General features: G+C 38.9%; 1 protein-coding gene and 1 pseudogene across 1 annotated transcript in view; one reads left to right on the forward strand and one right to left on the reverse strand.

Moving 5' to 3' along the window:
* CC2D2B (coiled-coil and C2 domain containing 2B) overlaps window positions 1–3896 on the reverse strand; it is a 135979-nt gene extending 132083 nt beyond the window's left edge. Inside the window, 1 exon segment of the mRNA XM_036736534.1 lies at window positions 3836–3896. Coding sequence (XP_036592429.1) covers window positions 3836–3896 — 61 coding nt within the window.
* A 17222-nt stretch (window positions 3897–21118) lies between these two features.
* LOC118828611 lies at window positions 21119–22014 on the forward strand (annotated as a pseudogene).
* Window positions 22015–23370: the final 1356 nt, after the last annotated feature.

Here is a 23370-nt window from a genome sequence, read left to right on the forward strand (position 1 = left end):
GGCTTTTTTTTTTGATCCTGTTCCTTCTTTCTCATGATTCATTTCACTAATCACAATTCTTCTCCATAACTTGACTAGTGTGTAAATTAATTCAATGTGAAGTTATACGAGAAAGTTATATGGGATTCCATGCCATCTTGGGGAGGGAGGGGGGAGGGAGGGAAGAAAATCTGGAACTCAAAATTATGTAGAGCCAAGTGTTGTAAACTAAAAAAAAAAAGAAGAAGAAGAAACGTTAAAATAAAAAGTCAAAGAATGAAAAATTAAAAAAAAACTATTGAACTAAGAAATAAATCTAGGAGCAGGTTTTATGGAAAAACTAGTAAGATAGATAAGCTATTGGTTAACTTAATTTAAAAAAAAAGAAAACCAAATATCCAGTCTCAAAAATGAAAAGGGTGAAATCATCACCAATGAAGAAGAAACTAAAGCAATCATTAGGAAATACTTTGCTCAATTATATGTCATTAAATCTGACAATCTGAGCAAAACTTATGAATATTTATGAAAATATAAATTACCTAGACTAAGAGATCAGGAAATAGAATGCCTAAATAACCCCATCTTAGAAAAGGAAATTGAACAAGTCATTAATGAACTCCCTGGAAAAAAAATCCCCAGGACCAGATGGGTTCACAAGTGAATTCTACAAACATTTAAAGAACAATTAATTTTAATATTACATAAACTATTTGGAAAAATAAGTGAAGAAGGAGTCCTACCAAACTCCTTTCATGACAGAAATATGGTGCTAATACCTAAACCAGGAAGAGCTAAAATAGAGAAAGAAAATTATAGACCAATTTCCCTAATCAATATCAATTCAAAATTTTGAACAAAATATTAGAAGGTGATTACAGCAACATATCACAAGGATTATACTCTGTGACCAAGTGGAATTTATGCCAGGAATCCAGGGTTGGTTCAATATTAGGAAAACTATCAACATATTAATAAAAAACCAACAGAAATCTTATGATTATATCAATAAATGCTGAAAAAACTTTTGACAAAATATAGCACCCATTCCTATTAAAAACACTAGGGAACATAGGAATAAAGGTAGTGTTCCTTAAAATGATAAGCAATATCTATCTAAAACCATTAGCAAGCATTATCTGTAATGGAGATATGTTAGAAGCCTACCCAACAAGATCAGAGATGAAGCAAGTGTCCCCATTATCACCACTATTATTCAATATAGGACTAGAAATGTTACCTATAGCAATAAGAGAAGAAAAAGAAATTAAAGGAATTAGAATAGGCAATGAGGAAACAAAAATATCTCTACTTGCAGATGATATGATGGTATGACTTACTCGAGCATCATCTAAAAAATTACTTGAAATAATTAACAACTTTAGCAAAGTTGCAGGATAGAAGAAGATAAAGCCACATAAATCATCAGCATTTCTTTACATAACCAATAAAGCCCAGCAGCAAGAGATAGAAAGAGAAACTCCATTTAAAATAACTATAAGCAATATAAAATACTCGGAAGTCTGCCTGCCGAGACAAACCCTGGAAGTATATGAACACAATTACAAAACATTTTTCACACAAATAAAGTCAAATCCAAACAATTAGAAAATATCAGTTGCTCATGGGTAGGCCAAGCCAATATAATAAAAATGACAATTCTGCCTAAATTAATTTACCTATTCAGTGCCAGGCCAATCAAACTACCAAAAATTATTTTACGGAGCTAGAAAAAATAACAAAATTCATCTGGAAGAACAAAAGGTCAGGAATACTAAAGGAAGTAATGAAAAAAAATACAAAGGAAGGCAACCCAGCAATACCAGATCTCAAACTATATTATAAAGTAGTAATCATCAAGACTATCTGGTATTGGCTAAGAAGTGGATCAATGGAATAGATTAGGTACATAAGACGCAGCAGTCAATAACCATAGTAATCTAGTGTTTGATAAGCCCAAGGACCCTGGTCTTTGGGATAAGAACTAACTATTTGACTGGAAAACAACAGGACACAAACTAGGTATAGACCAACATCTCACAACAAGATAAGGTCAAAATGGGTGCATGATTTAGACATAAAAGGTGACACCATAAGCAAATTAGAAGAGGAAAGAATAGTCTACCTATCAGATCTATGGGGAGGGGAAGACTCATGACCAAACAAGAAAGGGAGAGCATTACAAAATACAAAACAGATGATTTTAATTATATTAAATCAAAAAACTTTTGTGCAAACAAAACCAATGAAAACAAGACTAGAAGGAAAGCAGAACGCTGGGAAACAATTTTCATAGTAAGTGTCTCTGATAATGATCTTATTTCTCAAATAAATAGAGAACTGAGTCAAATTTATAAGAATACAAGTCATTCCCCAATTGATAAATGGTCAAAGGATATGAACAAGCAGTTTTCAGATGAAGAAATCAAAGTTATCTATAAGCATATGAAGAAGTGCTGTAAATCACTTTTGATTAGAGAAATGCAAATTAAAACAACTCTGAGGTACAACCTCACACATATTAGATTGGTTAATATGACAGAAAAAGAAATTGATAAATATTGGAGAGGATGTGGGAAAATTGGGACACTGGTGCACTGCTGGTGGAGTTGTAAACTGATCCAATCATTCTGGAGAGCCATTTGGAACAATGCCCAAAGGGCAACCAAACTGTGCACACCCTTTGATCAAGCAATACAACTTCTAGGTCTGTATTCCAAAGAGATCATAAAAAAGGAAAAAGGACCTACATGTGCAAAAATATTTATAGTAGTCCTTTTCGTGGTGGCAAAATGTTGGAAATTGAGGGAATGCTCATCGGTTAGGGAATGGCTGAACAAGCTGTGGTAAATTAATGTAAAGGAATACTATTGTGCAGTAAGAAATGATGAACAGGCAGATTTCAGAGAATCCTGAAAAGACTTGTACAAACTGATGCAAAGTGAAATGAGAAGAACCAGGAAAACATTGCGCATGGTATCAGCAACACTGTGTGATGATCAACTATGAATGACCCAGCTCTTCTCATCAACACAATGATCCAAAATAAGTACAAAGGATTCATGAAGGAAAATCCTATCTGTATCCAGATAAAGAATTGATGGATTCAGAATGTAGATCGAAGCATGTTTTTTCACTTTATTCTTTCTCGTGTTTTTTTTTTCCTTTTGATCTGCTTCATCTTTCACAACTGTGACTAATATGTTAACATTTTTTACATGATAGCACATACACAAACTATATCAAACTGCCTACCATTTTCAGAAGAGGGGAGGGGAGGTTGGGAGGAAGAAAAATTTGGAACACTAAATCTTGTAAAAATGAATATTGAAAATTTTCTTGACGTAACTGGGGGAAAATATTATTAAATTTTAAGAAAATTATTGCAAAAATAACATTGTTTAGGGCAATGTTATACGAGAGAGGAACTATGGAGTAGAGGATAGAAAGGTGGCCTCACGGCCAAAAAGGATGGGATTCAAGCCCTGCCTCTGACACCCTTGGGCAAGTTACTTAACATCTCAGTTTCCTAAGAATGTAAGTTGTAGAGAAGTTGCTCACCTGCACTGATATAGGGAAATCCTCACACAAAGCTACTATAAATTGTTACTATGATTACATCCTGACGTAATCATGGGTCTTTTAAAAAAATGTAATTCATTCAGAGTACACCTGTCCATAAACTTTGAAAAGCATTCCACTCTTCCTGGTAGTAATCATAATTCTTTGTCTCAGCTAGGGCTAATTACTAGAGGAACTGTGTTCTAAACGAAGCCATGGCAAAAGATGTCTGATCATGTGTCTTCCTTAGAACTGACACTAAGCAAATCAGAGTTGCAGTCATCATAGCAATTACCTTTCAGCAATTTCTGGTCAGCATTTTCATCCACTACAATGTGTTCTGTTTCTTCAGACATCTGTGAAGGATACATATAATTTTTAAAACAATGTTCTTTTGGAACAAAAGATCATCATGGAGGATTTGGGGGAATAATTGTTTTTATAAAAATTATAAAAAGTTTTTTTTAAATTCACATCTTATTCCTAAATGGCCTTTATACCTATCTAAAGTTAAAAAAAATGATCACTATCCATTTTGTTACACATGTGAAAACAGTTTGGTTTTTTTTAGTCATCTTCATGCTATATACTTGCAGTTCTTTCATTCTTTTATCACTATAAACAAGGTTTAGCATCAATCAGGGTTTCTACAGTTTCCAAAATACATGACTACCTAACTTACCTGGAAGTCAGCTGTTCAGGAACTTCCATTATTTAACTACACAATTAAAAGCCAGGAGTAAGGGCGGGGGGGAACAGATTCTGAGCAGTCAAGAGCTGCCAGGTGACATTTTGTGCACTCTGCTCACAAAAGCATTCCATAAGCCCTCATGCCAGGCCTAGTTACTCTCCTCACAGATGTGATTCTATAAAACCTGGTGACTGTAGCTATCAACCTAATACTGGCAGCAAAGATGTTGTGGGAGGAGTCTGCTAGAAGCAACCCTGGGGACAATTGTAATAGTCCCGGCTGGCAGGCTAAGTGAGAAGAAAAAAGGACAAGAAGCAGACACAAGCAATTAAAAAACCAGAGTAACAACGGCCATTTAGTGTCAACTGGCTAACCCCAACAGCTCCCTCTATTACAGCACAGTAACTGATGTTCCGAACATCAGGTCTCAAGAAAAGCTTCCCCATGGCCTATCCCTCCCCAGAGCCATCCTGTGACATCTCATCAGGGGCAGAGGAATTCTGGTGGGCTTTAAGGGTATGCCAGTGGACTATAAGTTTTGGCATATTTGGTCAAGTTAGAAAAGCCTTGGGTTAGATCCTTGGTAGAAATGGTGTCTTTCTGTCTAAAGACCAGCTGAGATACGCATGGAAAGGCTCATCACCAGAAGGTTACCTGCCAATTAATAAATTGTCTTAGTCATAACAATTTATAAGACAAACCAAAAAAAATCATAAAAGCCCTCAGTTCTACGTGATGTCACCTACCCCTTATACTTCCATAGTGATCTCCAAATATAGCTTAGGTCTACGTGACCATAAATAGAGGTAACAGTTTCAGGTTCTGACACAAACAAGGCAAGATAAGCAATGTGTATTATAAAAAAATGTATATTATACAACGGATAACTTTTATTTCACCCCACAGAAAATGTAGATGGTGTTCAGTACTCAATGGGAGCCTATAAATACTCACAGTAGCCGATGAACAATTCTATCTTTCTGATTGGTTCTACTTTTCCACCAGGGTCCTAAACTTCTTCTAACTCAGTCTATCCCACAACAGCAACTAATGGCTATTTGGGACAGAAGCACATGGGAACTTCTTTCTGGCACAGTCCAAAGACCAAAGAGTGGACTTTTTTTTCTTTAATTTATTTAATATATTTAGTTTTCAGCATTGGTTTTTACAAGAGTTCGAATTACGAATTTTCCCCCCATTTCTACCCTCCCGCCCACTCCAAGATGGCATATATTCTGGTTGCCCCATTCCCCAGTCAGCCCTCCCTTCTGTCTCCCCTCCCATCCCCTTTTCCCTTCTTCTCTTGTAGGGCAAGATAAATTTCTACACCCCACTGCCTGTGTATCTTATTTCCTAGCTGCATGCAAAAACTTGTTTTTTTTATTTTTGAACGTCTGTTTTTAAAACTTTGAGTTCCAAATTCTCTCCCCTCTAACCTCCCCCACCACCCTCCCTGAGAAGGCAAGCAATTCAACATAGGCCATATGCATATCATTATGTAAAACCCTTCCACAATACTCATGTTGTGAAGGACTAATTATGTTTTGCTCCTTCCTAACCTATCCCCCTTTATTGAATTTTCTCCCTTGACCCTGTCTCTTTTTGAAAGTGTTTGTTTTTGATTACCTCCTCCCCCTATCTGCCCTCCCTTCTATCGTCCCCCCTTTTTTATCTTCTTCCTTCTTTCTTGTGGGTTAAGATACCCAATGGAGTGTGTATGGTATTCCCTCCTCAGGTCAAATCTGATGACAGCAAGATTCACTCGTTCCCCCTCACCTGTCCCTTATTTCCTGCCTACAGAACTGCTTTTTCTTGCCACTTTTATGCAAGATAATGTACCCCATTCTATCTCTCCCTTTCTCCCTCTCTCAATATATTCCTCTCTCATCCCTTAATTTGATTTTATTTTTTTACATATCATCCCTTCATATTCAACTCACCCTGTGCCCTCTGTCTATATATATATATGCATACATACATACACACACACGCACATATATATATATATACGCATATATATATATATACACACATACACACACACACATATATATGCATATTCCTTTCAGCTACTCTAATACTGAGGTCTCATGAAGCATACACATCATCTTTCCATGTAGGAATGTAAACAAAACAGTTCAACTTTAGTAAGTCCCTTATGAGCTCTCTTTCTTGTTTACCTTTTCATGCTTCTCTTGATTCTTGTGTTTGAAAGTCAAATTTTCTATTCAGCTCTGGTCTTTTCACTGAGAGAGCTTGAAAGTCCTCTACTTTATTGAAAATCCATATTTTGCCTTGGAGCATGATACTCAGTTTTGCTGGGTAGGTGATTCTTGGTTTTATTTTAATCCTAGCTCCACTGACCTCTGGAATATCATATTCCAAGCCCTTCGATCCCTTAATGTAGAAGCTGCTAGATCTTGTATTATCCTGATTGTGTTTCCACAATACTCAAATTATTTCTTTCTGGCTGCTTGCAATATTTTCTCCTTGATCTGGGAGCTCTGGAATTTGGCGACAATATTCCTACGAGTTTTCTTTTTCGGATCTTTTTCAGGAGGCTATCTGTGGATGCTTTCAATTTCTATTTTACCCTCTGGCTCTAGAATATCAGGGCAGTTCTCCTTGATAATTTCTTGAAAGATGACATCTAGGCTCTTTTTTTGATCATGGCTTTCAGGTAATCCAATAATTTTTAAATTATCTCTCCTGGATCTATTTTCTAGGTCAGTGGTTTTTCTAATGAGATATTTGACATTGTCTTCCATTTTTTCATTCCTTTGGTTCTGTTTTATAATATCTTGATTTCTCATAAAGTCACTAGCTACCACTTGCTCCAATCTCATTTTTAAGGTGGTATTTTCTTCAGTGGTTTTTTGGACCTCCTTTTCCATTTGGCTAATTCTGCCTTTCAAGGCATTCTTCTCCTCATTGGCTTTTTGGAGCTCTTTTGCCATTTGAGTTAGTCTATTTTTTAAGGTGTTGTTTTCTTCAGTATTTTTTTCCATATTTTTTTGGGTCTCCTTTAGCAAGTCATTGACTTTGCATCCTTCTCATTTCTCTTCCCAATTTTTCCTCTACTTCTCTAACTTGCTTTTCCAAATCCTTTTTGAGCCCTTCCATGGCCTGAGACCAGTTCATGTTTTTCTTGGAGGCTGTTGATGTAGGCTCTTTGACTTTGTTGACTTCTTCTGGCTGTATGTTTTGGTCTTCTTTGTCACCAAAGAAAGATTCCAAAGTCCGAGTCTGAATCTGAGTCTGTTTTCGTTGCCTGGCCATGTTTCCAGTCAACTTACTTGAGCTTTGAGTTTTTCGTCAGGGTATGACTGCTTGTAGAGTACAGAGTACTTTGTTCCAAGCTTGAGGGGATGTGCTGTTGTTTTCAGAGCTATTTCTATACAGCCAGCTCTGCCACACCAGCACTCCTCTTTCCCCAAGAACTACCAACCTGGACCTAACTCAGATCTTACTCAGGCTCTGTACTCCCGCTCTGATCAGCCATTTAACTCCTCCCACCAGGTGGGCTTGGGGCTGGAAGCAACCGCAGCTGTAGTTCTGTAGCTGCACCACCCCCACTGCCCCCAGGGTGGTGGCCGAACTGGGAACTTTCACTCTGTCCCCTGCAGCTTTTCCCACTAACCTTCTCTGTTGTCTTTGGTGTTTGTGGGTTGAGAAGTCTGTAACTGCCATAGCTCACTGATTCAGGGCGCTAGGGCCTGTTCTGCCCGGCTCCTGGTCCGCTTGCTCCTGCCGCCGCCCATGCTGGGCTCTGCTCCCCTCTGTTCCCAGCTCCGTGGGCAATAGACCTCATCCAGCGACCATCCAGGTTGTTCTGAGCTGGATCTCTGCTTCCCTCTGCTATTTTGTGGGTTCTGCAGTTCTAGAATTTGTTCAGAGCTATTTTTATAGGTTTTTGGAGGGACCTAGTGGGGAGCTCACGCAAGTCCCTGCTTTCCAGCTGCCATCTTGGCTCCACCCCCTCCAGAGAGTGGACTTTACCAGCTCAAGCAGTGACAGTTGTCAAGACATTTGCAGATTATCCTGTAGAGGCATATGAAAACTGCATGTGTTCAATCATATGGTAAGCTGAGAGAATAATAACCATGACAGTAATAGCTCGCATCTATGTGGTAGTGCTTTAAGGCTGGAGAAGCACTATATGCTAACTCATTTGACCCAAGTCCATGGATAATGTTCCTCAACTCCAGCTTCTTGTACAGAAAAGAGAGGATTTGCATTTCCTAGGCAGCACAATCCTAGAATCTAGTCGTTTAGACTGAGAATGGAGACTCTTGGGCAACATGTCTAAGTGGTTGCTTCAATAGTAAACCCAAGTTCTAGAGTTCAGAGAGCTGGCCTTCTAGAAAGACAAAGGAAGCTTACGACCATCAGGACTCTTGCACAGAGAAGGGTATCACTGGTGTTGTCCCTGATGCTAGAGGAGTGGTAGGGGATTAAATACTTAACACTGAGTAGAAGAGGGACTCACTATTATCATGAATTATTTAGATAGTGAGGGTCTTATACAAAGGATGTTGCCTGTCTGGCAACATACGGTCCAAAGCACATTTGCCTTTTGGAAAGAGTTCAAACCACAGTGGTTTGCACTATAAATGGAATCAGAACACATTAGAGAGTTTCTAAATGAAAAGATACCTCAGCGATTCTTCTCAAAAAGGGAAAGGAGTTGGATAAGAAGCTTCTGCTATATCCCCAAAGACAATAAGAAGTATCATGTCATGGGATACTCAGTCGGCTCACTGTACAGTGCTCACAAGCTTAAAAAGATCATTATGAAAATAACTTTAACACCAATTTTTGTTACATAAGATGCAGTGAAATTTTACAAAGAATTTGACAAGATCCTCAAAAGTTACATCAACATATCTTCAATGAAAGTGGGTGCAGTGGGTCAGCAAAATACATACATATATATATACATATATATATATATTTAGGGACCAAGAAATAAAAATAGCCAAAGGCTAGTAGGAAAACAAAAACTTAGTAGTTTCATACCAAATATCACAAAAACTTTAAGAAAAGAGTTAGGAAAATTGGGAAAAATGTTAAGAGTAGGAGGAAGCAATATGAGCCCAGCTCTTTCTCACAACTATTCTAACAAAACTTACAGAAGAACACTAAACCAAGTAGTGATCAGGAAGTACAAGGAGGGACCATGTTGAGTTTTTTTTTTTCAAGCCCAAGATCATGAATTCAGCTCACAGGCAAATGGCCAGGGCAGGAAGGTGTTGGGGGAGGGGAATGGAGAGAAGCAGAAGCTCTGTTACTGAAATCCCAGAGAGGGAACACAGATTCAACTGATGGGCTCAGTTCATAATGGGGAGATGGACAGTTCTATCACTCTGATCAAGGAGTAGGATCACATATTCAACCCTTGGGCTCAGACCATAGGTGAGCTGAGAGCTCTGTTGCTTTGAACTCTCACTATGCCCAGGAATAAGGCACTAGGGCAGGGGCTGCCCTATGGATCTGTCCCTTTGAATCTGCAGAACACTCCTGTCATGCAGACAGGTGCTGGGGCCAACAACTATCTTTTGAAATTCCACAAAAGAACAAGACTGCAATAGGATTGCCTAGATGCAAACTGGGGTCCAGAGCCTATAAAGCACTAGATCAGAACAGAGGATGAGCTGAACATTTGCAGCTCCCTGGCCTGAGCTGTCCCTGAGATCCCTAAAGAACCCAGCATAAAATATATCCTGAGAACCAAGCAGCATGACCTCAGACAATAAAGGCCAAGCCTATATAAGGCCTCAACATTCCCCCCAGGAAAGCTCACAGACTGGCCTTAACACCAATTAGCCAACACCAGGATTCTTGTTATTTTTCTTCATCTACTCGTATCTGTTTGGATGGAAGGGCACCATGGAGTTCTGTGAGTAGCTCACAATGCATGGCCTACTCACCCCTCTTATTCCACCTTTATTTAGGCAGACAATACAACACATTGCTGTAATGGAAAAAAATTTGCCTTATGCGCTTTCCCATTTATTTTACTGCTTTATGTTCTATAAGCTGACCATAGTTGAATTCAATGCATAGACTTTTTCATGTTAGAAAGAAAAAAAGGGCCTATTTGTCTTATTTTATCTTGAACAAAAAGTAATCTATGGTTTTCTTAAGATACACAATATCATGGTCTATCTCTTCCTTGGGCTCCCATAGATTTTGTTGCCTTTCAAGAGATGGGACCCTATCCCCCAGATACGAATAATTTTGTCTAATTAGTTCAGTCTCAACAAATGTACTAAGTTGGGAAATTACAGAACAAAATTTCACCCTAACTCTTTTTTCATTTTCCTAGAACTGTGCACCCTGATATGAGTGATAAAAGTGCAATTGAGATACCTTCCCTCTCCCTACTTCTGATCTCACTACAACTTGACTTTTCTACATTCATGACACAGACACTCTGGATTTATGGACTGTATAGAGTGTCAATTACTGTTTTGAAACTCCACCCAAATCCCCTAGTTGCACAGATGAGAGCAATAAATTTTAAACAACCTGTTCTTCCTACCTCTTCTTCTTTGCCTCCTGACTTCCCTGGCTTCTTTCAGGTCCCAGCTAAAATCGCATCTTCTGCAAGAAGGTCTTCCTCATCCTTCTTAATGCTAGTACTTTCTCTCTAAGATTAGCTCCAATTTATCCTGTCTATATCTTGTCTATGTCTATGTCTATATATTGTTTGTACATAGTGGTTTGCATGTTTGTCTACCCCATTAGACTGGGAGTTCCTTGAGCGCAAGAACTGGATTTTGTTGTTGTTGGGTTTTTTGGCTCTTCTTTGCATCCTTAGCATTTAGCACAGGAACTGGCATAAAGCAGATACTTAATAAATCTTGTTGACTTGACTTAACCGCTATACAAAGTATTGGTTTTGTTTGTCCCATGACATTACTTACTTCTACCTTCATTCATTACCTACATCTGATAACATGAGATTAATGATTTGTGTAAAATGAACCTAACACATCAACTTTGTGAGTAGCCTGAATCAACTATTGTTCAAATTGGCAAGACAAATACTGACAGATAAAATACCCTTTTTACCATACCTTTTTTTTAATATCTTCTCTTCTCTTAGAGATTTTTTTCATAATAAATCTTTCTTGAGGCTCCATTTTCTGCATATTTAAGAAAGTATATTCATATGAATTGATTGGGCAATATAGGAAACCCACTTACTGAGCTAGATTGATTTCTGCATGAATATCAATTATTATTTGCCATTTAAAGATTTTAATTCACTCATATACTATTGTTAAAATTTTGAAAAGTCGTAAACCTAAGGGAGCATATGAGCAAAGGTAATCAAATGTGAAAATGGGCCTGATGCAAATGACAGTCAAACTCAGTCCTACCTCAGAAGAAATTGTCAGCTCAGTCATTTTTAGAGGTTTATGACAACAGACTTGGAACCTTTGACCATATTTGATAACCCAAACCTTATGTGACATTTTAACTCCATAATGTACAAATCAATTCCACCTTAATTTATTAAGCATCAACTGTGTAGAAAGCACATAGACAGGATGCTATACAGGACTATAAAATATGGATTATCACTGCATTCATTCTTTAGAATTTTCAGGATGGGAAAACACAATTTCTTATGCAGATTTTACCATCTTGTAAAAAAAATTAGCATCCTGTGTTTTTAAGAAGTCTGACCCTACAAATTAAAACCTTCTTTTCATCAGGCAAGGATATTATTCATTTCCCAAAGGTCATGGAAGTGGTGGATTGACTATTTTTGTATCAACAGACTTAGAAATCAATATCCTAACCATAAAAATTATTTCTCAGCCATCTTTCCAGCCAATTTTGAACTATGGTAAATACTAAAAATATTATTTGTGGAAAAATTGCTTTCTGTCTAACACTTATAAATTTCATTTCCTGACATCCATATTGTGTTATATGGAGATTTTAATAACAGGATAGGAGTTGATATGCTAGTATCAATTGAACCATTCCCATTAAACAAGCTGAGAAAGTTTGCGGGCTGTCTCATAGACAAAAGGACTGTCACAATTTCTTCTTCATTTATATTTGATACAAATTATTTTTGAGCTCATAAGATTAAAAGCAATCACTTTTCTTTTTCCCTTCATATGAAATTTGTTGGCTGGAGCTCAACCTGAAGGAAAATCTGGTGGTCTATTCATTTTTATTCTTCTGTCACTAAGCAATTCAATATTTGTATTTTAAGCATTTCTAATGAGTTTTGACAATCAACAAAGAAAGATCTTCTTGAATCTTCCTATATTATCACCTAGTATCTTGAATCAATCTTAGTTCATGACCAGTATCTAAGTTTAACAACAGTTGTTTTTAAATGGTGTTTTGATGGAGAATAGAGTCAAGCTGGTAGGGGAGAGGGGAGGGCTGGAGAAAGCAACTTCTCTTGAGATATCTTAACAACAGGGAAGGATCATCTCCTGGATGTCTATTGTCTCAATGTCATAAGACACTTCTAAGGAAAAAAGAAATCTGCCACAGAATGAAAAAGATATTTATTACTTTTATTATTACTAGTGTAGTAATAGTAACTCACATTCACACAGCACCATAACATTTGCAAAGTACCTTCATCACAACCACCCTGTGACATAATTACTGCCGAGGAAAGAAAAGCACAAAGAGAATGTGTAATTTATGCACACAACCAGTAAGCATTGGCATCCAAACTAGAATTCAGGTCCTCTGACAAAGAATCTTGTGTAAAAGAGGATGCCTGCAAAGGGCTGGTATGGTTTGGGGGAATCTGGGGACGTGGGTAGGTCATGTCTACAAGCTCTAGTTAGCATTTTCTAGAAGTTATAACAAATCTACCTCAACGAATGCCTTTATTATAAGTCAACCACCTGACAATATACAAGATGAAGATGTTTTCTCCCCAGAGATATACAAATTCTGATTTGGCAGTCATCTATTTTATCAATACATCTTTTCATGCAAGTTAGTGTATAGGAGTTTGGTTTTTTTTTCTTCTGGTAGAAAGAAAATATTGTCTTTCCCATATTTAAAAAAATCTAATAAAAAGCATTTAAGTAATTTTGCCTAGCAAGCCTCTGAATTTTATAGCAAACAACTACTGAAGAAGTTAGAAAACTCATAAATCAGAAGTTCCTTGTAGTTATTCTGAAAAGCAAATATTTAAGATCAATTTTGGAAAATGTATGCTACTTACTGAGTGATATAGACATGTTTGTACTGTAACTTAAGAATCTCTTTTTATAAATGACGTTTTGATTTTTTTTTCCAGGGGGGAAGGCAGGACAATTGCGGTTAAGTGACTTGCCCAAGGTCACAGGGCTAGTAAATGTGTCAAGTGTCTGAGGCTGGATTTGACTCCAGGGTCGGTGCTCTACCCACTGCGCCACCTAGCTGCCCCCTATAAATGATGTTTTGAAAGGGAGGTAGGCAGTGCTGTGGATAAGTGACGGGCCTGCAGTCAGAAAGACCTGAATTTAAATCTAGCTTCAGACACTTACTAGCTATATGACTCGGGCAAGTCATGGGCAAGTCATTTAACCTCAGTTTGTTTCCTCAACTATAACGTAGAGATTACAAGAGCACCTACCTCCTAGAGTTATTGTAAGGATCAAAGGAAATATTTGTAAACTGCCTGGCACCTAGTAAATAAATGTGTGCTATTATTATTATGTTGGAACAAAAATTATTTTAGATGTAGCAGCTAATTCACATGATGATACTCTGGTCTGATTATTTCATCTAAAACGTCAGCATTGAAATGATGCCTTTTCATTCTCAGAAACTCAGTGCAGTTTTATTCTGTTTACTTTGTAGCTCCTCATCACATTGTGCTTAATCTGAGTAGTAGATATTTTACAATAGCATTTGGCCAAAATCACTGAAGTTCTGTTCTCCAAATCAGTAAATTGGGTCAGATCTTTACTTTGGCCAACAAGAGATTTTGTGGTTTTGCAAATACAGATACCCTACAGCAACAGTTCTTAAGCTGCGGTCTTTGAACTTACTTTTAAAATATTTTGATAACAATATTTCAATATAACCATTTTCTTTTGTCATGTTATATATCTGATTATATGCATTTAAAAATATTATTCTGACAACAGGTACATAGACTTAACCAGACTTCCAAAAGATAAATGGTACAAAAAAGGTTAAGAACTCCTGCCTAGGGTCATATCTTAGGCAATACCATTATATATTTGTAAAAGGCAGTGGTGTCCTTGTTAAAAGTACTGGTCCTGGAGGAGAAAAGTCTTGTTTAAAATTCTCCTCTTGGATTCTTATTAGTGGTATGATTCTGAAAAAATTATGTAACCTGTCTCAGTCTCAGTTTCCTTATCTATAAATTGAAAGTAATAATAGCAGTTACCTCACCAATTAGTATGAGCATCAAATGAGATAATATGAAAAAAAGTGTTTTTCATACTTTTGAACTATTCATAAATGTCAGCTAGTGTTACTGTTACTATTGTATTTGCTAGGGTCCCCTGAGGTGAAATTTCAGTAAGGAATTTAGAAACAGGTTTTTCCTGAGTATACCTCAATCTGTTCTCAAACTTTCTAATTCAATTCAATTATAAGAGAAATAGTGTTTAGAATGTTTTATCCCATGTAAGCTAAAGTAAGCAGGTAAATTCCAGTCTGATGGTTGGATGGCTGTCAATAACTATTTTTTAAAATTGCCCAAATGGCTAGCATTCAGTAAATATTCAACAAATACTTGTCGGTTGATTGAAAGTGCATTAATTTTCAGAATTGATGATTTTCTGTTTGCAAAAGGATTTTGTGGTCAAAATCAGAATTAAATATACTTTGAAATCACATGAGAGCATTAAGTCCAGATTTTGATTCATTCCTGCTTAAAATATGACATTGATTTTGAAATTGATTTTAAAACATTACTTTCCTCAACTGTGTCTGCTGACATCTCCTCTGTTTTCTGATAATGATCCATTAATTCTGTAACATAACACAAAAAAAAAAACCGTAAGATCACAGGTTAATATGTAAAATAACAAGTTGAGTCAGTTGATTACTGTGTAGGCTTCTTCATCAACATAATAAACTAATTTCAAATTCATATTAGTCATTTGATATTTCCAAGTACTAAAACATGAAACTATACATATATAATTTGGACTGATAGTGGTAGAAAGGGCCATCAGAGGGGACTATTAAGGATCTCTCTCCCTATGTTGGAGGTACCTGATCTCTTACAACTGGAAAAGCTGAAATGAATGATTGCTGTATTATTATGGTTGGACTTATTGGCTTCTAAACCAATATTTGCATTATCTAATGAGTTATGAAAATATCCCAAAGCCCCAAATTCTAGATATTTAATTTCAAATCATTTGAAACAAAATGCTTAAGTTCTATTTATCCCACAACTCAACTGCACCCCCCCCAAAAGCCTATAACTAAATAGCAGATTCTATGTATAGAAGTTCTCAAGCTGTTAGAGAATTGTTTAAAAAGGTTTGTTTTAATAAGTGTTGGCAGATTAAAATTACAGTACCACTCTGCTTAAAATTATTTGTAAAATGCTTTGCAAACTTTAAAGTACTATTAAAATGCTATCATGTACAGGTATTATTCCCCAATCCATAGCTGATGAAATTGTGATGACTCTCCAGCTATGGCCAGATAAATCCCTTGGAGTATGGGCTGTTTTAAAATTCTTTGGTATTGACACAGCATGCAGAATAGGATGGTCCTATGCAGAGTCCGAGCAGAAAATGTATTCCTTATCAACACGGGTTCTCCAAAGGCCCCTACTACTCAAATATAATATTGTACTAATTGGATTGAAACAAGAACACTACAAATCCTTTCCGTGGAAGCTTATGATAATTCAGAAGAGATCTTTTAAACTATCCACACAGGAAAAGCATTTATTCCTATTATTATATATTCTCAACTCGTTTCTCAGTCGACAATTTAGTTGATTGATCCAGTGAACTCTCCCTAGCAGGGAAGTGTATCTGTTATCTCTTATAGGCTCTCTAGAGCTTGGACCTTAGATATCATCTAGTCCAAGTAAAGAGATGACCCAAGAATACACAAATAGGATCACGGATTTGTAGTCGTAAGACCTGGGTTCGAATCCCACCTCCTCTGATGTTATTTGTCACATCAAGTGCCCCGATGCTTACTTATCAAGTAATTTAACCTCTCTGACCTTCAGTTTCTTCCTCTATAAATTAATGGAGTTAGATTGGACTGCCCGGCAGGTCCCTTAGAGCTCTAGATCTAAGGTCCTGTGATTTAGTGCATCTAAGAGACTTCAGTTGGCCATCCATTCAACCTCATCAGTTTACGAGTGGGTAAGGTAACAAAAGGAGAGAAGTTGCCAAAGGTGACCCAGGTAGTGTCAAAGATCTTAGGGCTTAATGTAGAAAAAGATTTCCGCAGTCATCTGGTCCAACTCCCTCAAGTTATAAAGAAACAAACGGGGGCAAAGTGTCTGAGCCCAGATCCTCTGACTCTTGACAAGAGACGGCACGGAATAATAGGACAGTGCTGGCCTTAGAGTAAGGAAAAAACTCGGTCCTTCTCCTGCCACGGGCACTGACTAGCTGTTACTCTCGGCGGCTCAGTTTCCCTATCTGTAAAACGAGCGTTTTGGACTCCACGGCCGTCCAAGGTACCTTCCAGCTCTCTGATTCCGAATCCAGGCCTCTACCCACGCTTGGGTTGGAGCTGGGAAGACGGCAGCGCCACACACAGTAATCCGTGGCATACGAAAAGCGCTCCAAATAAAACCTTCCTCCTAAAACGGCGCGCCACTCCGATACTCCCCGGGGACCAGGAAGGGGAGGAAGAGCGACTGGGAGCGCCGCCAGCTACGGGGACTACGTTTCCCAGAAGCCTCCGCGGCTCCTACCTACTCTAGGTTACTCGCCCTGACAGGCCCGGCTTCCCCTGCGGGCACCGAAGGGCCTACGGGATTCGGGGTGAGACACTGGCTGGGGAAGGGCTCTCTAACAGGGCTCCGCTCTCTTCCTGACGGAAAGACGCGCTTTAAAAGGAACCCCGCCCCCCCTCCTCCGCGCTCCCTAACGTCCGCAGCTCCCCATCCCACCGCCCACAAAGCTAGCGGCTAGAACGTGTCTCGTGAAGTCAGTGTTCGAACGTGCGCGACGCAGCCCGCTCTGGAGCATGCGCAGTGCCGGCGCTTTCGGGACTCCGGTCTCGCGCTCAAGTCCGCGGCTGGAACAGCGAGAGCGCGCGAGCAAAGGGGGCGGAGGTCCGGGGATTGATTGCCCGCGAGCGTCTGCTGCATCTGCAGCCGGAGCTGGCCGCTGTGCATGTCGGCTGGTAGCCTTGGGCTGGAGAGCTGGGGTTCCCTGCGGGAAGTCCTGCTCTCGTGCTTCGGGGAGCCCAGCACCTCCCGCAATGGTCAGGAAGAACAGTAAGTTCTACTAGTAAGAATCGATGGTGAGCGAGCCCGCCTCCTTCTTCGGCTGGAGAGGTCGCAGGTTGCCAGGTGAGGCCGCCTCACTGTATTCCTCGAGCTTCACGAAGGATGCTCAGCCCCGCCCCGCCCCGCCCCACCCCACCCCACCCCACCCCACCCCACCCCACCAAGCACGCCCGTTGTGAGCAGTCTAGTTCCAGGTGCCAGGTGACCAGGGCTTGGGATTCCAGGGGCAGACGCGGAGCAGGGAAGGAGAGCCAATACCTGTATAGGTCCGTTTGTTTATTCTTCCCACTTAGGGCTTTTTGGCCGTCTCTTGTTCGGGAAATTGCCTCTGCATTTGGAAACTAAAGATAGCTGTAATTTGTTCTATTAAATCACTTTGGATGGTTGAGTTCAACAGGTGCAACAGAGTATATCGTAGGGGTGTGTGTGTGTAAGTAAGTGTGTAAGCGAGCTTGAAGAATCATGTGGCTTTTAGGACACACACGTTGATTTCCAGCGAGGTGATTGTTTAATAAAATAAATTAAAATTTGAGTTTGCTCATCCTAATAGACCTCCTGAGAAGGGTTTAATAAAAGAAAAAGCTTAAATTTGTCTGTTTCTTTTTCTGGTCTGTCACCTAAACGGAAAAATAAATAAAAATACCACTTACTTGGAAACTGTTTTTATGAAAATGATATCAGAAAGTTGTCCTGGGAGGAAAGTAATGTTTTACATTCATTTCAATGAACATTAAATGCATTAACTGCGTACATGTGCCAGGCACTGTGGTAAGCGCTGGGGCCACAAAGAAAGCTAAAAGACAAACAGTCCCTGCTCCCAAAGAGAGGAAGACAGCATGAGAACCATGGACCAATGATACATACAGGATAAATTGGAGCTAATCAATAGAAGGAAAGCACTAGCTTTGGGGTGACTAGGGAAGGCTCCCATTAAAAAGTGGGATTTTACTGGGAACTTGAAGGAAGCCAGGAAGTGGAGAAGGAGGAGGAACAGTAGAGAGAGTATTCCAGATATAGGGGATGGCCAATGAAATCCAGGAGTCTGGGGATGTCTTGTCTGAGGAACAACAAGGAGGCCAGTGTCACTACTTTGTGGTTGGGAGGCAAAGGGGTATGGTAGTGTTGAGGAGCGAGAAGAGTGGAAAGGTAGAGGGGGCAGGCTATGAAAGGCTTTGGGTGCCAAACAGGGTTAAGTGTAGCTAGTAGGTGTCCAAAGCTGGATTTGAACTCAGGTTTTCCTAGCTCTAGGCCTGACACTGTCCACTGAACCACCTAACTTCCCCTTTACATGCTCTCAGATTCACATAATTATTGAATGTACCAAATAAAGAATATTATAAATAAATAATACCTAATTTGATTCCTTAGTCTTCTGTCAAATTCCAGTTCTTACTACTTTTGATTTTGTTTCTCTCCTCTTGACTTCCTCCATTAATGAAATGGTTATCTCTAGGAAGATTCTGAAGATCACCTGGCAGGATAAGGTACCAGGCACTGAGGTTCTCTCTCAAACTAAACTGCCAAGCATTTAAACTCTTACTTCAGAGAATACAACTGCGATGGGCTGGCCATGTTGTTTGAATGCCAAACTGTACGCTTGCCTAAAAAACCATTTTATGGAGAACTCACACAAGGTAAGCGCTCACATGGTGGTCAGAAAAAATAATACAAGGACACTCTCAAGGTCTCTTTGAAAATCTTTGGAATCGATTATATGACATGGGAGACACTGGCACAGGACTGCCCAGCATGGCATGCCTTCAGTCAGAGAAGGTGCTATGCTCTATGAGCAAAGCAGAATTGAAGTAGCTCAAAAGAAATGTGAAATTCACAAATTTAGAGAATTCACCCCAAATATTCACATGGACTATTTGTGCCGGACCTGTGATGGAGCATTCTGAGTCACAGTGATCTGATCAGCCACAGCTGGACATACTGTAACTTGACTCTAACATGTCGTTTTGGTCTTCTTCGATGAATGAAGGACAACCATCAACCAACTGCTTATTTTTCCAGGTTACTAGTGATCTCTTAGGTGCTCCCTCCAGTGTAATAGCAGACCTTAATATTTGTCGAATTGAATGTGGGACAAGGAACTTTTGTGTTTGCTTGCTAAAGGAAATTGTAATGTTTCTCTTGGTGCTTTGTAATGCCTTCGTGGATTTGTTTTTTGTAGAGAGGCCAGACATAAAGACAAAAGAACGATTTTGGAGCCTGGTTTTGCCAGTAGTTATGGGACTATGGACGAAGTCATTTAAACTCAGTGAACAAGGTGACTCTTGGACTAACTTCTACCCACTTTTATCTGGCTCCCTTTATGGTAGGCTGGCAGAACATTTGAGCAGGGTTACGGGTCTAGTCTGCTTCTGTAAAATACTGTTTTCTCTTGGTAGATCTTCTAAGTCTATGCATGAGCGCAACCTTGGTCTCAGCATGGTATTGTAGCTCTATTACCCTTCCTAATTATTTTTCTAGAGAAACAAAAAAAAATTAGCAAGTGAAATTAATTACTAAATTTGAATAAGTGATATAGAGCTAGGGGAATTTTTATATGAATGGATAAATATTTAAGTGCTTATTATGTGCCAAGCAAATACAAATGAGATAATTTCTGCTCTCAAGAAGTTTATAGTCTAACATAGGGGAGATAAGACACGTAGAGGAATGATAGCTAGAGAAAAACACTTTGGTCAGGGAAATCATAAGGATGGGAAGAGAAGCCAGAGGAGAGTCAGTTAACCTACCCTTTCCAGAAGCAATAGTTGTATTGATTTCATTATGGCTCCTGAATCAAGTAGGGTAAGGCAGGTGGGAAGCAGAACATCTGCTCATGGCCTAAAAGCAGAGAGGATGGCAAGACAATGGCTGAGAATGGGATATGAAGCATGGTCTGGAAGATCTGGTCGAGGCCCATTAGGTATGGTGGGGACTGCATGTGAGTTTCATTCACCAGTCTGGAGAGCTGCAGCCTTGGGCCTGGAGTTCCAAAGATGAGTGGTCCCCAGGGCATGATTTCCCCCAGACAATTTTAAATCTGATATTTGTTGTCTCATATGAGTTGCTATATTTCAGGTTATTAAGGGCCTCTCAGGAGAGGGAGCAAAAGTCCTTTAAATGATTTCTTTAAAAAATGTTTTCAATTATATTGTAAAATTAAAATCATTTTATGCCAAATAATATGTAACCTTGGTTTATATCCATGTTTTCCTTTTTAAAAAGTTTTATAGAGCTGTGAGCTCTTACACTCAGTATACACTTGTCTCCCTTTTGCCTCCAGGGGGGCATCTCCTCCTCTCTCTCTTAAGGTTTTGAACTTGCCACTTGGATGATGAGATTGCTGCTCTGGTTGTTGACCATGGCTCTGGAACATGCAAAGCAGGCTTTGGAGGAGACGGTGCCCTTTGGGCTGTCTTCCCTTCCATTGTTGGGCACCTGAGACATCAGCTGTGATGGTGGCTATGGGCCAGAAAGACAGCTACATGGGGGATGAGACCCAGAGCAAGAAAGGTATTCTGACCCTGAAGTGCCCCATTGAACATGGTATTGTCACCAACTGGGATGACGTGGAAAAGATCTGGCACCATACTTTCTACAGTGAGCTCCATGTGGCCCCTGAAGAGCACCCTGTGCTGCTCTCAGAAACCCCCTTGAGGCCCAAAGCCAACAGAGAAAAGATGACTCAGATTATGTTTGAGACCTTCAACACCCCAGCCATGTAAATTGCCACTGTACTGTCCCTATATGTCTCAGGTCACACCACTGGTATTGTGACAGACTTCCTCATGAAGATCCTCATCAAGAGAGGGTATAGCTGCCACAGCTGAGAGGGAAATTGTGTATGACATCAAAGAGAAGCTATGTTACACCGCCCTAGACTTTGAGCAGGAGATGGCCACTGCTGCGTCGTGCTCTTCTCTGGAAAAGAGCTATGAGCTCCCTGATGGTCAGGTTATCACCATTGAAAGTAAGAGATTCTGATGCCCCGAAGCTCTCTTCCAACCACTTTTCTTAGGTATGGAATCCTGTGGAATCTATAAAACTACCTTCAACTCCATCATGAAGTGTGATGTTGACATCTGTATGCCAATACCATATTGTCTGGTGGTACCACCATGTACCCAGGCATTCCTGATGGAATGCAGAAGGAGATTACAGCCCTAGCTCCCAGCACAATGAAAATCAAATCATTGCCTCACCTGAGCACAAATACTGTCTGTATTGGAGGTTCCATCCTAGCATACTTCTCTTTACACCTTCCAGCAGATGTAGATCAGCAAACACAAGTACGATGAAATCTGGGCTCTCCATTGTCTGCTGCAAATGTTTCTAAACAGACTGCTTGTGATTTTTTGGTTGGGTTGTTTTGTTCTGTTTTTTTTTTTTGTCAAAGGTGGTGACATGATAATTGCTCCCCCCAAAAAAGAGATGAAATTGGCATAGCTTTGTTTATTTTTTGTGGGGGAAGGGGTTGGCCCTTGACTCGATTTAAAAAAAACTGGAACAGTGAAGGTGATAAACAATCTAAGTATTTTGGAGACAAACATCCCCAAAGTTCTACTTTGTTCTTACATCTTTAGGATTCTGTACATTTTTTTAATAGTCATTCCAAATATTGTATAATGCCTAGTTATAGAGAGTTTCTTGCCTCTATGAAGGCTATCCTGCTCTGCTAGAGCAAAGGAGCTAGGTAACCAAGATCCCGATGCCGGGGTGGGGGGGGGGGAGGTGGGAAGGGAGGGATGGTGTTAGTATTGCTTTACATATAAATTATGTAATCCTTTTAAAAAAAACTTTTTGTATCTTCCACCTTAATACTTGTTCCTTTTTAAAAAATTGTTAGAGCCATAATGAATAGCCCCCTAAATTCCTTCCCTGCCACCAAGATAGGTGTGAATGAAGACTTTACAATCTCCCTATATGAGTTTTATGAGAATGGTGCCAGTGTTTGGGGGAGGGGAGGAGCTTTACCTATACACTGACTTAAGATCAGTTCAAATAAAAGTGCACATGTTAAAAAAATAAATAAAAATAAAAAAGTTTTAAAACTGAAACTACAGATTATGGACTGAATTAAAGATGCATTTTTACAACAGCGCTTTCCAACTTTCATGTATTGATGTCTTTTTTTTGTTTGTTTTTAAACAAAAAAATTGTACTGCACATGCTTTACATAAAACAATCTACACAAATAATTTTCTTTTCTCATTTTATTCTAATAAAATTAAGAATATATTATATTTATAACTACCAAACATTTAACAAAAAGTAACATCAGATATTTATTGAAAAATCCTTTTAATTTTCAAATATATAAATTACAAATAATATTTGTATGATGAGTAGGTTTCTTCTTTCACTGCTGTGTTTTTCAAAATATGGTGTCGTTAATGATATTACTACTTGCATTTTTTTCAGCTATTTTAGCCACAATCAAGATCAATATAACAGATAAAACAGAAAACAACATTTCACACAAAAAGATGTTACAGATGGTAGTAATATTTGTACTATTTCAATAAAACAAATATTCACTGATAAGTATCCTAACTTTCTCAGGTTCAAGCACTTGTTTCAAAGTACTATCACAAGACATTTATTCATCTTTCTTATTCAGATGAAATACCAAATGTATCATATTTGTCAATGGTAAATGGGTTCCTTATCTAATTGTTTTTAGAAATACCCA

Source organism: Trichosurus vulpecula, chromosome 8, assembly GCF_011100635.1.
Source record: "Trichosurus vulpecula isolate mTriVul1 chromosome 8, mTriVul1.pri, whole genome shotgun sequence".
In the NCBI taxonomy this organism is placed as follows: Eukaryota; Metazoa; Chordata; class Mammalia; order Diprotodontia; family Phalangeridae; genus Trichosurus; species Trichosurus vulpecula.